Below are 14,830 nucleotides of genomic sequence, written 5' to 3' on the forward strand. Positions count from 1 at the left end.
GGCATTCTGTAAGGTCATCCACTTGTTTAATATTTAACCTATGGGGAAAACTGAATTTTGAATGTATTGATTTTGTATCGACCAGGTCCCAGAGTCCAACTTCCAAACAAGTATGCTTAAGTGCCTTTCTCCTTTTGAAATTAGTGGACTTCACTATAATTGTTTTGTGTTTCAGTGGCATTAAGGGACTTTTAGAAAAGCACACTGTAGTGATAAATTATTTTTAAGTTATATTCCTGTCTTCTCCCTCTTCCTAGTTTAGAAAGCAGCTGGTACATTCCTGAACCACCCAAATACCCAAAGAGCAAGATAACAAATTAAATCAAGGAGCAGGCAGGCAAACCCTTGACTCTGTAAATAAATCTGAATCCATTTCTGAGGGAATTCTCTTACAAGTCCAATGTTTGGCACCCATTTCTTATCCATCCATATTTTCCAGCCACTGGATCATCCTTGTAGAAATTTCTTAGCACAACACCTGGCCTCTCTGAAGCCAGCTGACTACCCCTCCTGCCCAGCTCAGTCTCCATCTTGTTCACCCCAGATAATTGCAGCAGCCATGAGTCAGGTTGTATTAATGATCTATAGATCCCAGGTCACCCATTGCGCTTAAGACTTGGATTGCAACACTCCATTACTATTGGCTATACAAGGGCAGAGCTTCCATCCGTACAGCCATAAATCTAGCCTCGTTGGGCCATCACTCAGCCGCACTCTGCCTGTCCATCTTCACCTGCCTGTGGGTCTTTTGTATTTTACATTTCTAATTAAATAAAATTACACACACAGACACCCGACACAGACACACACTGGGAAAGAAAGGGCGGAGGGATAATGAATTCCTCAATGATTTGCTGTTATATTTTAAAGGGTCCATAAAAGCCAAGGGTGATAAAAATTGATTTTGTCGTTATCTGCTCCAGTGCTGGAACAGGAAAAGCTGTTCCCTCCTTCCCAGGCATGCTGGTTTCCCCAGCTGGGATTTGGCTATGGTGAGGAGTTACAGCAAACTGGGACTTACTGGGTAGGAATTAACAGGCACGGCTGAAGTAGTTTTTCTGGACTAGGCCAGAAATACTGCTATGGGCTTCTCAAAATACCAGGGAGCAGAGATGGTAGAATGCACTGATGCTGCATTGATGTGAACTGCACAGATGAAAGAGCAAATACATACTGAACAGAATGCAACTATTGGTTTTACTAATTGGGATTTTATATGTGCTGCTGCCGAGGATGAGGAGGATGGAGATGATCCTGGATGTACTAGATTCCCTGCAGGACATTCCCTGATTCTTTGCCTCCTCCTTTCTGCATGGAAAGTGACTTCCTGAGAGAAGTAGGATTTACCTCACTTAAGCTCCGCTTTCTAACCTCATCAGATATATTAGATGGGATTGCAGGCTATGGGCTTTGCCATGGGCATCACTTTCCCCTAAGGGAGGGCTGCCCTTCTTTACTCTTGTCATCCTGGCTCTTGTTTCTTTCTTTTTTTTCCCTGTGGGAGAGGAGAAAAGAGGGGATGCTACCATTGAGGTCCGTTGGCTGCCATTCTCAGCTCGTCTGTTCTTTCTGTTTGTCGCATGCAGAAACACACGGACCAGGGCTCTGGAGGTAGGAGTGGCCTTCCTGAAGGCTTCCCCAGGGGTCGATCTACCCCATCCACTTCACCTAGCTTGGATTGTAAGACAAGGCATAGATTTCAAGTCCCAAGTTTCCCCAGGTTGGGAAACATTGAAATGGGCAATCTGCAAGAATGACTGATACGGAATAATTTTACTTGCTTGCTTAATTTACTTGCCGCCTGGCCTCAGCGTGGGGCTACTTTAGGTGGCTTACAACAATAAAAAGAAAGAGTGTAAACAGAAGTAAAATAACAGAGCGATAGAATAAACAATGAAATAGAACACAACGAGAATACATCAATATGATAACCAAAGGGGATGGATGGGTGGAGAGCAGAGAGTGTGTAGAGGAGGTGAAGTTTGCCATCAATCCAGCAGCCGCTTCTGGGGTGGAACTCCCTCCATTTGGTCCTCAGGACAATCATCAGAGCCAAGTTTTCAGGCTCTTGCAGAAGGATAGAAGGATGGGGTCAGATATTACCTCAAAAGGTAAGATGTTCCAAAGCAGAGAAGGCTCTTCTTCTGGACTCTGATAAGTTGGGAGTTCTTTTGAACAAATCGATCCGAAGGAGGCCCTCTCTGCCAGCATGAGTAGGACAGGTTTGTTCATTAGGTTCCAAATTCAAGCAGCCTTCACTTGAACCAAAGTCTATTGGCAATCGTAGTTTTCTGTCTGGCTATATGAGAAGGAAAAGGAATGCCAAAAAGAAAAAAAAAAGTTGATGCTCACCCCACCCCCCCACACCTTTTTCCCGTCCCCCCGCAAAGCTTCCTTCAGTCTCACTCACCTGTGGTGGTATTCTACCAGTTTGGCCCGGTTCTGGCATGCTGGTAGCACCAAAGATCAGCTGGCAGAGAACCGGTTCTCTCCGAGCCTCTCCGACACTCTGCAGTTGGATCCACCCGCCTGCCCCTGGCTCCTAGGTCCTGTTTAACCTCTCAGCTGTTTGGTGCAGCAGAGCCGATTGCTGAGCTAAACAGTTGAGAGGTGCAATAGCTTAGTTTTTACTGTTTTAACATGTGTGCAAGTGTTGCGCGAGCAGTGTTGACCCCTCCTGCAGCCACGCCCACCAAGCCACGCCCACAGAACCAGCGGTGGGAACTTTTGAATCCCACCACTGCCACTTGCCATCAGCAATGTGCAGCAGGACCCTCAAAGAGGAAAAAATAATAATCACGTTTTCCAAATCATAAATTTGCTCAACTCAACAAACAACAAAAGCCAGTGGGTTGCAGAAAGACCGCATTTTATTAGAATAGCTGCAACATGTCATATAAATATAAATATATACATATATATATATACACCCTATACATAGACTTGGGAAAGGTCAAGGCTGGGGAAAAGGGTGATTATTGCTCTGAGCGGCTATTATATTTAGAGGGGGGAAAACCCCTCAACTGTTTAGGGAAAGGAGAAAAACAACAACAGATGAGAACATAAAGCCACAGATGCAGGTAACAATGAAAAGGATTTCCAAAAAATAAGTGAATATATAGCTATCAGGCCTGTGCTGTGAGTGTTTAGTTGTCTGATAGATGGCAGCAAAGATACAAAAAAAAAAAAAAAACACCCTCTAACTCTTTGCTACCATCTAGTGGCCATTCTGACTTCCATCCTGGATCTGATAGCTGTTCAGGCATGAAGAGGCATTTTGTAGCATTATACCTTCAAAAGGCACAGTCCCTAGAGAGGTATGGTCTCTCTCCTTCTGTATCGATACAGCAGGACCTGGATCTTACATTCCTCTCTTGTGACTCAAATGAGAGGTCAAAAGGCAGAAGCAAGAAGGAACTGCAATCCACCCATTCCAACTCATAATTGGAAGGAAGCAAATGCAAAATTATATATATATACATACATACATACACACACACACACACACACGGGCTATGATGTCAAAGGAGAGGCAATTAAAGCCAAAGGCGCAATCTCACAGAAAGGAGACACACATGCATCAGTAGTCGCCAGGCAGCAAGTTGAGGAAGAAGCAGTAGATTCAGCACAGCATTGGGAAAGAGCAACTTAAGAAAAAAGGTGAAGACAAAAACAAAACACCAAGTCTACTTAAGGAACTGTGGCTGGTTGAGAACCACCTTCACATTTGCCCCCTTGCACCGATTCATTCCAAAATGTAAATCTGTGGACCCTTGTCTCTTCTGGTATGTCTTGGATCTCATTTACTCACGCAGCCCTATCATGATTGACAGCTTCTTCTACGAAGAACCAAATTACAGATGCCATGTCTCAGGTTAGGTATATTATCCTGGAACCTTTCCCACTGTCCCACTGTGAATTGCCATTATTATTTTTTGCACAGAGGGAGACATGTTCACTGGGGGGGACGGGATGGCTCATGCAAACGATCTGAGTGGGGGAGGAAGCCTTGAATTGTAAATCATGTGTCAGGGAGTAACTACACATTCCCAATAGTTCAGAACTGCAGATATAATGCAAATATATATATGTATGTATGTATGTATGTATGTATGTATGTATGTATGTATGTGGATCTTTGGTTATTCAGGTTTTCTCCCGCGTAAGATTGGAAGTATCTAGGCAACGTTTCGATGAAGTCTCATTCATCATCTTCAGGCTTGTGTCTTCAGCTCTGTGCTTCTCAGCATCCGTAATCACTCTGAGAAGCACAGAGCTGAAGACACAAGCCTGAAGATGATGAATGAGACTTCATCAAACGCTGCTCAGATACTTCCAATTTACGCGGAGAAACCCGAATAACCAAAGATCCAAAAACCCAGAACCTCAAAAACAACCACATACATACATACATACATACATACATACATATATACATACATACATACATACATATATATATATATATATATATATATATATATAACATATATATATATATATATATATATTCTTAAGTTTTCGCGGGTACTTACATGTATGGCATTCAGCTTTGTTCGGGTATTTTCCCACGTCATTGTAGTTGTGCTTTTAGAGTTGTAGCAACGTTTCGGCAGAATCTCATCTGCCATCATCAGGCTTCTGTATAGTGTTCATCTGTGAGTCAGACTTTTACAGTGGTTTCAGATTTAAATTTGGGGCAGCCTATTGAGGTGCCAGAATGGTTTTTTCTTCATCCTGATTGGTTGGGAGTCTTGGTCTGTGTTTATTGGTCTTGGGGTTTGCTGTGTTCTGCTTGATTGGTGTTTCTAATATCTTCTGTCTGTTTTTTGGCTCTTTTTGTATCTTGATTGGCTGGCAACATTGTGTTCCTTTATTGGAGGCCTTTAGTGCAGCTTGGCTCCAGGTAAATGGACGGCTATCATTAGTTAGGAAGCTAGGTTTCATCTGGGTGCCTGGTTGGGGTGTGTTTGAGCTGGAGGTATCAGGGGGGATCCGTTTGTGCCCAGGTGTTTGCCTGGCTTGTGGTGTGGATATTTTTTTGTTTGTGAGTGCAGGCTTCCAAATGATTGACAGTCTGGTGGAATCATCTCTTCTATTCATGCTTTCTGGTCTTTTTTCAATCTCTATGGCTTCTCTGATGATTCTGTGGCTGGGGTTTTCTATAGTGGCTAGAGTTTTGGTGCCATTGAAGTTGATGCTATGACCTGTGGCTTCCATGTGTTGGACTAGTGAGGAAGTGTGTTCCTCACTTACAAGCAGATCTTCTTGCTCCACATGTAGATCTTTGATCATTTCCAAGAAGTGGTATGAGTTTTGTACATGTGAAGCTGCTGTTTCAGCATGGAGCTGTAGCTGTTTTGCTAAGTGTTTAGCTAAGTTTTGTAGTGGTGCTCCTCTGGAGCTGACTATGGGTCTGAGAGGTATGCCTTTTTTGTGTATTTTTGGGAGGCCGTATAGTTTGGGGCATCTGGTAGATTTTTCTCTTGGGATGATCGTCTGTTGGATCTCTTTGCTCATGTGGCTGGTTATAATTTTCTTCTTGGTTAATTTTTCCACATATGTGGTTGGGTCCGTGTTTATGGGTTTGTATGTGGGGTCTTGGAGTAGGTCTGTCAATTTTGTTTCATAGTCTTTTCTGTCCATTACTACTGTGGAATTCCCTTTGTCTGCTGGAAGTATGATTATGCTGCTATCTCTTTTCAGGGTTTGTAGCGCTTTAATTTCTTCTTTCTGCAAGTTGCTTTTGGGTGGTTTGCTTGTGCATAGGATGTTGGTAACTTGGTGTCTTATTCTATCAGCTTCATCTGTATTTAATTTGGTTAGGCTGGATTCTACTGCACATATGATGGATTCTGTGGGGATTTTTTTGGGTGCTTTAGCATAATTGAATCCTTTGGTTAGGACATCTGTTTCTGTTTTGGTGAGTTCTCTGTTGGAAACATTGTATACTAATTGTTTCAGGTGTTGTTGTGCGTTGTTGGGGTTTTTCTTGTCATGTTCTAATTTCTTTAATTTTTTCAAGAGTTTATCATTTTTGTAAGTTGTTTCAGATTCAGCTCTCCAAGTTGTAAGTTGTTTTATCTTGTCCCAAAGTAGAGGGTGGATTTTGCTGCTCAATTCCAGGTGTAGTGCTAGCAAATCTTTGTTTAACTGATCTAATTGGAATCTCTTGCTGTGGAGCTCGTTCCTTAGTAGAGCCATTTCAGTTCTTTTCAGGATACATTTAGTGGCTGCTGTGCTTTGATGAAATGTTAATTTGAAGCAGGTTGGTGTTTTATTGCTGTCTCTGCAGCTGCGTAGGAATTGGAGGTCACATAGTATTCCTGCTCTTTTAATTTCCAGTTTCTCGTAGGTTTTGATCTGGCTGTTTATTTCCTTCCAACACATGGAAGCCACAGGTCATAGCATCAACTTCAATGGCACCAAAACCCTAGCCACTATAGAAAACCCCAGCCACAGAATCATCAGAGAAGCCATAGAGATTGAAAAAAGACCAGAAAGCATGAATAGAAGAGATGATTCCACCAGACTGTCAATCATTTGGAAGCCTGCACTCACAAACAAAAAAATCTCCACACCACAAGCCAGGCAAACACCTGGGCACAAACGGATCCCCCCTGATACCTCCAGCTCAAACACACCCCAACCAGGCACCCAGATGAAACCTAGCTTCCTAACTAATGATAGCCGTCCATTTACCCGGAGCCAAGCTGCACTAAAGGCCTCCAATAAAGGAATACAATGTTGCCAAGCCAATCAAGATACAAAAAGAGCCAAAAAACAGACAGAAGATATTAGAAACACCAATCAAGCAGAACACAGCAAACTCCAAGACCAATAAACACAGACCAAGACTCCCAACCAATCAGGATGAAGAAAAAACCATTCTGGCACCTCAATAGGCTGCCCCAAATTTAAATCTGAAACCACTGTAAAAGTCTGACTCACAGATGAACACTATACAGAAGCCTGATGATGGTAGATGAGATTCTGCCGAAACGTTGCTACAACTCTAAAAGCACAACTACAATGACGTGGGAAAATACCCGAACAAAGCTGAATAACATACATGTAAGTACCCGCAAAAACTTAAGAAAACAATATATATATATATATATATATATATATATATATGTATGTATGTATGTATGTATGTATGTATATATATGGATATATTATATATATATATATATCTCGCATATATAATTATATTTTATATATATTTGACAAAATATATTCGTCATCTTCAGGCTTGTGTCTTCAAAGCCAAAGACACAAGCCTGAAGATGATGAATGAATATTCGTCAAACGTCTCAAAAGGCTTGTTTCTGGAGAAAAGAATAACCTGAAGATCCACATACAAATACCGCGAAAACCTCAGAAAATATATATATATATATATATATATATATATATATATATATATATATATATATATATATACACACACACACACACACACACACACACATACATACATACATACATACATACATATTCTTAAGTTTTCGCTGGTACTTACATGTATGGTATTCAGCTTTGTTCAGGTATTTTCCCACGTCATTATAGTTGTGCTTTTAAAGTTGTAGCAACAGCGTTTGCAGAATCTCATCTGCCATCATCAGATGAGATTGATGATGGCAGATGAGATTCTGCCGAAACGTTGCTACAACTTTAAAAGCACAACTATAATGACGTGGGAAAATACCCGAACAAAGCTGAATAACATACATACATACATACATACATATCTCCCCATGTTTCTAGGCACAGAGCATTCTAGGATTTTAAGGCAAAAGAATCTGAGTAGGACTGGCAAGGTTGCTTTTACTCTCTAATCAATGAGGTTCTGCACACCATGCAGTTGGTGTTGGCACTCTTAATAACTTTATCTTTGGCTATTTGTAGAACATCCCTGCTCTTCATATCATCTAACTCCAGTTTCTGCCTTTTCCTGCAATTGACATTCTTTGCTACATTGGATTTGTGTTATTTTTGATGAGATTTTGTGCTAATATAAATCTATTGTACATATTTGTGCTAATACAATGTATCATATATATATTTGTGCTAAATATAAATTCAATAATTAAGCTAATCTGGGACTCTATATCTTATAGTAATTTAATTTGGTTTTTCTTCTGAAATAGATACGTTTGCTATCTTTTATTCTGGAAGCATAATTTATTTTAGTATGAGCTGACTTGCATAATGGGCCTAATTTATTCTGTGGTGAGAAAATGGAAGTCTGGGGCCAAAGTACATTTACGCACAGCTATGATCAAAAGCATCGAGATAAGCATGCTTCGATGTTTTCTGCAGATGCATTGTCCCTAGCTCAAAAATATGTGTATTTCTGCTTAATACTAATGTCAGGGCAAAATGCTATTCCTGTTGCTAATTCTTAAAGTGAATTATCTGCTGCAAGATTCTCGTGCAATAGCCAATGCTATTTTTTCTGCTCTTTATTCATTTTGGTTCCTTTTGGAAGGAAAATGCACCAATTGCTGTTCTGGTGGGAGATAAAGAAAGTTAACTTGATTAAAATCACTTGAATTAATTTCTAATTTAAAGATACCTCTCATGAATATCCTTCCTCACCATTTCCCATTCCTTGAGAGAAATGGCAGTTACTGTACATCACTGTAACGTCCTTGTCCCTCCTTCTCCAGTTTAAATAATATCATTGGAATACTTGAGAACAGGAATTATAATAGAATAATCTTGCCTTTTGCTATTTATGTAAAGGTAACAGCCACATTTAGGAAAGTTATTGATCATGTTTAAGGGAGAAAAACAACCTTGCCTGTGAATTTGTATAATTTTGTTCCCTCCTGGTGAGGAAACATGCAGAAGAGATTTTATGGAATCTCTTCTCAATTTTACTCTAATTTACATGTCTGCGAGTCTGGTGGCTTTAGCTTTTATTTTAAAAAGCCCACATACAATGCCATATAATATATAAATATAAGCAATAAAATCCTTTGAGGTTTTGTTGGAAGAGTTACCAGTAGCTAAACCAATAAACAGACAATCCGTTCATTTGCATTTCATTTGTTTTCTCTCTTTTTACATATTGAGGAGTTAAACAATAGGTGGGCTACCGAGCTGTTCTATATTTAACACTGAGAAGAGAGAGAAGTCCCCTCTAAGCATGGACATTTTTGCCCCCAGACTCTTTTCCCCAAACATTTGTGTTGTAGATCTAAATTGACCCAACTATTTATAACCAAGGAATTTATATCCTTAATTTGAGAACTTCTCAAATACTGACTTTTGGTTTATTCCAGAAGTACAGAGTCTATACCTCCCCAGGTATGGCTGGATTCCAGCTGAAACCAGTCACAAGGAATCTTATTAGACCTGGAGGCCAGGAATCAGCAATCTTTGTAATAGGAGAACCAGATACGGTGCAGCATGTTTGACTGGAGCCTTAATACCTACACAACTTTTAAAGGCCTTCCTTTCCCATTGATCTCAATACAGCTGCTACTGATAAGGAAACTGAAACCTCTTCTTCTCTGTCTCCCTCTGCCTGTTAAGGAGCAATCGTGGTGGTCCAGTGGTTAGGGGGCAGTATTGCACGCAAATTCTGCCCACAGCCTGGAGTTCGATCCTGAACGGGCTCAAGGTTTACTCAGGCTTCCATCCTTCAGAGGTTGGTAAAATGAGGACAAAGATTGTTGGGGGAAGTATGCTGACATTGCAAACAGCCCCAAGAGAGTGCTATAATACAGGGGTCCCCAACCACCGGGCCGCGGACCCGTACCGGGCCGTGGAGCACTCTCTACCGGGCCGCAAAGATTTTTTTTAAAAAATGGCGGCTTTCTTCACCTTCGGTAAATGCTGCTGGGATCGGGGATCAAGGACACAAATGAAAGAAGGGGAGGGAGGAAGCAACCGAAGCCTGTCCTTCTCTCTGGGTCAGCTCTCAGTCGCTCTTGCTCCTCCACCAGCCCAGGAAGAAACTGCTTCAAGCAGCGGGGGGCTTTTCCTGTCGCCGCAGCGCCTCCGAGCGCCCGTTCTCCCCACCCCGCCCGCCGCGCGCTGTGGGTTCAACCCAGTGCTCAGTTCTGCCTGCCTGCCTGCCTTCGTTAATGGTTGAATCGGAACAGCTTCGGCTGAGTAAAAGGCGAATAGTTATTATTCTCAGCCGAAGCTGCTCCCAAACAACCAGAAACTAAGGCAGGCAGGCAGGCAGGCAGAACGGGACACTGTGGATTGAAGCGCGCGCTGGCGGGCAGGGTGGGGTGAAGCGGGCGCTTCGAATAGCTGCGGCGACAGGAAAGCCCCCCCGCTTCTTTGAAGCAGTTTCTTCCTGGGCTGGTGGAGCAGCGAGAGCGAAGCTTCCTTCTCCCCCGGTCCTTGCAAAATTTTCTGCTTGAAACCGGTCCCTGGTACAAAAAAGGTTGGGGACCACTGCTATAATACCAGTAAAGCACTATGGGGCGATATATAAGTCTACGTGCTAAGTGCTATTATCATATCTCAGTTGCAGTTGCTCCTGATTTTCTATAAAGTTTACAGCAGGGATGTCAAACTCATGTTGTCACAGCATCACATGACATATTGGAACTTCCCCCCCCTTCGCTAAACCAGGCGTAGGCACGGCCAGCAGGTGACGCATCCAGCCCGCAGGACTTGAGTTTGACAGCCCTAGTCTACAGAGTCCTTTCAGGGCAAAGGTCAGAGTATCATTACCTTCCGTAGTGAGATTTGATGGTCACTGGACAGTGTGAAAACAGATGATTTCCTTGCACAGCATAGGGACCATAAAGCTTCTGGGCATATGCGCAGGGAGGACCTACATATAATTTGGTGGGTTTTGCTGATACAAGCATTTTCAAGAATTCTGCAGCACATTGTCAGGCAAACAAGAAGGCAAAGTCATGGTGGATAGCTGTAAAAGATCACCCCAAATGCCTGGACAACTACCACTCTACGGCGATACACAGCCCATCCCGCTACAGTTTAACATCACGTAATTCCCATCCCTGATGCAAGATGGTTCTGACTGTTCTGCCTTGGAAAGGGTCCCTGGAAGACAGCAGGTTTTTTTTTTACAGCCACCAAACCAATGATAGAATTGTGCTAGGATAATTCATTCTTCTTAAGAAGCTCTCTATGGAAGCAAGAAGAGAGAATCCTACTGAAATGACAGAGGGGGAAAACAAGGGGACATGGTGGCGGTGATGGAGGCAAGAAGCTTATTCAAAAGTAAAGGGGTCGTGGGTGCTGAAAAAGAAGTGACCGTCAACATGCGTGTCAAGAGTTTCCTTGTCACTCTCAGGTGGGAAGCGCTCGTGGCAGATGGGACACTCCTTCCAAAAGCCTGGAGAGGGAAGGTCCAAGGGAGATACGCCCATTCCGTTTGGTTCTGACATCTGCCGCCCTGTCAGCCCACTGAGCACGGAGGAAAAAAGAAAAGAGAGAGAGAGAGAGAAAAAAAAAAGTAAAAAGGATGCTCAAAAATTTAAATTTAATAAACTGATCTTCTGAAATGGTGCCGAACATTCTCCCACAGGATTCACTGTGCAAAACCAGAGTAGAATGAAGAACTGCTCGGGCAGACAAGGCCCAAGATGCCTAGGGTCACAGAATTAAGGTCAGTGAGACTTGATCTCCAGTGTAGGCCAAGATACATTCATCACAAATGAAGGCAGGGGGAAAGCTTCATCCTACCAGACACACACGGGGCCCCTTAAGCGAAACAAGTCCTTCACTGAGCATATAGCTAACACCTGTGGCAATCAGACTCAGCAAGGAGACAGGAGAAAAGCAATGGAGGGGGAAAGAGACACCTGTAAGTGTGAGGCTTAGAGGTGCAGAAAGGATGGGAAGGAAGAGGATACAGAGGCGTGATGAATTTACAAGAGAGGAAAATGGGCAGAGGAGAAAGGAGCTTAGATACCAAAGAGGAGTCAGCTTTTATTCTGGAAAAAAATATGGGAAACTTTGATCTCAGGGTTCCACAGCTAAGGCTGTGTATATTCTCTGTGTCATTATATATACAGTTTGGCTGTTAACACAATCCAGTCTGGCACTATGGGCAACTGGAAGATGAAACCCTAATTAAACTGGGTACATTTGCATGCATTTCGTATTTTGCATAATCAGCATTTGCTTTCTTTTTTTCAAGCCATGACCTGTCTGGCTTTGGAATATTTACGAAGTGGCTAGGGAGCACTTTAGGTTACCAAATTTCTGGAACCCTAATTTGGCCAGGTCCCTGGGTTCTGAGCTTTTGACAGGTACCACCTAGAAAAACGTTCAGGCGTTGCTGGTAACACTTTCCCTCCCTGCCCACCCATGAAGAAAGCCAAGATTTCTTACAGAAATAATGGCAGTTTCTGTGTTTTCAGCTTATTCTTTGGCATACTCCCAGATTTGGCACTTGCCCAGAAGCTGGTTGCCAGGAGTGACTCGAGGTATAGTCCAATACATCTGAGAGAGGACAAGGAAATGAAGTGCAAATGGAATAACTTCCCCTTACCTGGCCACTTCACAGAAGCCATTGCCCAGTTCTGGAAGGAGTAGATTGGTTTCTTCACCACCACTCTGGGCAGCTGCCATCAGAACTGCCTTCTCATCTTCAGCTTCCTGCAAATAGAAAGAGAGGCATGTTTTCAGTAGGTTTGACTTTGGCTCATGCTCACGACAACTGGCCTGTTTTTCCTATGCTGGAGAGGGCACAACAACTCCTATGTCTCAAGTTATCTCTAGTATATGCATGCATAGAGACTCCTCCTTTCAGGACACCTGATTTGCGCAGAAAATATCTAGATTCCATCTCTCCAACTAGAAGAATTATGGGAAGCAGATGAAGGAAAGAGTCCTTGCCTAAAATTCTGGAGAGCTGTAGCTAATCAGGCTAAACGGCTTCGGACGATGGGTACAGACCCAGGTCAGTAGGCACTTCTCTTGGTGCTAATCACATTTCTTGTCCCTTTTGGATATTATTGTTTCTCTGAATGTACAAAATTGGAAGCTGGTATCATGGAAAGTAAGCACATCAAACTTTTAACCCAGATGTCCATGCGTGTGTATACGCACGCGCACATATACACAATAACACAGAAAACCCACATTGCTCCTGGATGTGAGAGACACTGAGAAAATAAAAATGATGAGTAGCTATAGACCTGCTATCTTCCTGCCTCCCCAAAAAGATACAAAACTAAATCAGCATGATAGGAAGCATCCTTTAGGAGAGGCTAGTGAGTTGATGGGGAGCATCTTTAAACATGCTGTCTTCCTCGTGGTTGTGCTCCAATAGCAAACGTTTTGTGAAAGTGCCAGGCCTCCTTCGAGGATTCCATGGCACGAAGGCACCCACAGTGCGCTTTCAAAACCTCAAAACAGCTGCGCTATCCCTGGGCCAGATCATCTCTTTGGCTGGATCCCCAAAGCAACTCTCTTGTCCTTTGCCTTGGACAGCTCTACTTGGGCTGAGCTGGGTCCTTCCTTGCTTCTCAGGGCCTCACCGAGTCAGAACTGGAATCCGTGGGCAGCTGTTTGATCTGACTAGCAATAGGAGCAGGCTGGCTGATCACCACTGTGTGAGATGAGCCATGGGCACAGGGAGGCTTGGTGGTCACTGCCCGGGTGTCACACAGGCTGTAAGAACTGAGCTGGGCAGGCAGACGCATGTCCTCGGGGCATTCGTCCTCAGAATCGGACAGCGAGGAGCCCAGGGAGCCTGGAAGATGAAAATGGAGGAGATGGCATTAGATGTGTCTGTGAAAAAAAAACAAATCTCTCCTAGAAAGCAATGATGCTCCCAGTAGAGACTCACCTTGCAGAGAAAAACATTGCTCGGTTCGCTCTAGTTAGCCTCCTAGTGGGGCTTGAAACTGAAACTGGATGTCTGTCTAGGAGGTAAATCTGCCCTCCTGTCCATTGGTGCTCCAAGCACATGTTTATTTTGTTAATGGTTAATCCAGGGTTGCTGGGTGGGATACTTTCAATTCCTGCCCTCAAAAAGGAGCTTAAAAGGAAGGTGCTCTGAAGAACAAGATGTCAACTCTGAAGCAAACCTGGCTGAAGCCATCTTTTGATATCTCATAGTTGCCACGAACTTTGAAGGGGGGAAGGGAGGGGGGAGTAGATAGACTGGTTAACAGTCAAAACAGAAAGTTTTCTTGTGGGAACCAAGGTCATCCCAACAGGTGGCAGTTGAATGAGAAGTGACCAATCAGCCTGCCAGCTACTTTCATTGGACATCTGGGGAAGGAAACACTTGCTCTTTTATTTAGGCTAAAAACCATAGGAACTTTTAGAGTTGGTTTTCACTTGCTGTGCCGATAAGTTGTATCCAATAAACATGTTCTTTGAGGAATCTACCTGCCTTCGAGTTCTGCTTTTGGCGGATGCATTACTCAGAATGCAGACACAAGAAGGCTGGGGCTCTCTAAAAGTTGAAAAATAAGGGCTTTTCACACAGTCATTGCTAGGCCCTGCACATTGGCCTTTTTTGTTTCATCACCATTCTCCCTTCCTCTACTTCTTCACACCCAAACTTGTCCTGATCCCAGAAATTTATCTGACATTTCCTTCTTTGGTTGCCTTCTCCCTCCTATCTTCCTTTCATCAGAACTGAATTGATTTCAGATAAGAAGATAGTGAACCAGTCTGGTGTAGTGGTTAGGATATCAGGCTAGAAACCAGGAAATCATGAGTTCTAGTCCTGCCACAGACATGGAAGCTGGGTGTCCTTGGGCCAGTCCTTCTTTCTCAGTCCTAAGAAGGAGATAATGACAAACCATTTCTGAAAAACCTTGCCCAAAAAAATATGCAGGGACTTGGCTGAGCAGTCCTCAGGAGTCAA

At 43.1% G+C, this 14,830-nt stretch overlaps 1 protein-coding gene across 4 annotated transcripts in view; it reads right to left on the minus strand.

Moving 5' to 3' along the window:
* Positions 1 to 10,968: 10,968 nt before the first annotated feature.
* The window catches only part of CALCOCO1 (calcium binding and coiled-coil domain 1), a 33,857-nt gene continuing 29,995 nt past the window's right edge, over positions 10,969 to 14,830 (minus strand). For all 4 annotated transcript variants that reach the window (XM_087956404.1, XM_087956402.1, XM_087956403.1 and 1 more), the window contains 3 exons: positions 13,488 to 13,702; positions 12,497 to 12,603; positions 10,969 to 11,406 (listed from right to left, as the gene is read on the minus strand). In XM_087956404.1, the coding sequence (XP_087812530.1) occupies positions 11,211 to 11,406; positions 12,497 to 12,603; positions 13,488 to 13,702 (518 nt within the window). In that variant the 3' untranslated portion in view covers positions 10,969 to 11,210. The remainder of the gene's footprint in view (positions 11,407 to 12,496; positions 12,604 to 13,487; positions 13,703 to 14,830) is intronic.

Source organism: Notechis scutatus, chromosome 2 (genome assembly GCF_049901735.1).
Source record: "Notechis scutatus isolate UNSWTSFEM ecotype Mainland chromosome 2, rNotScu1.2, whole genome shotgun sequence".
NCBI lineage: Eukaryota > Metazoa > Chordata > Lepidosauria > Squamata > Elapidae > Notechis > Notechis scutatus.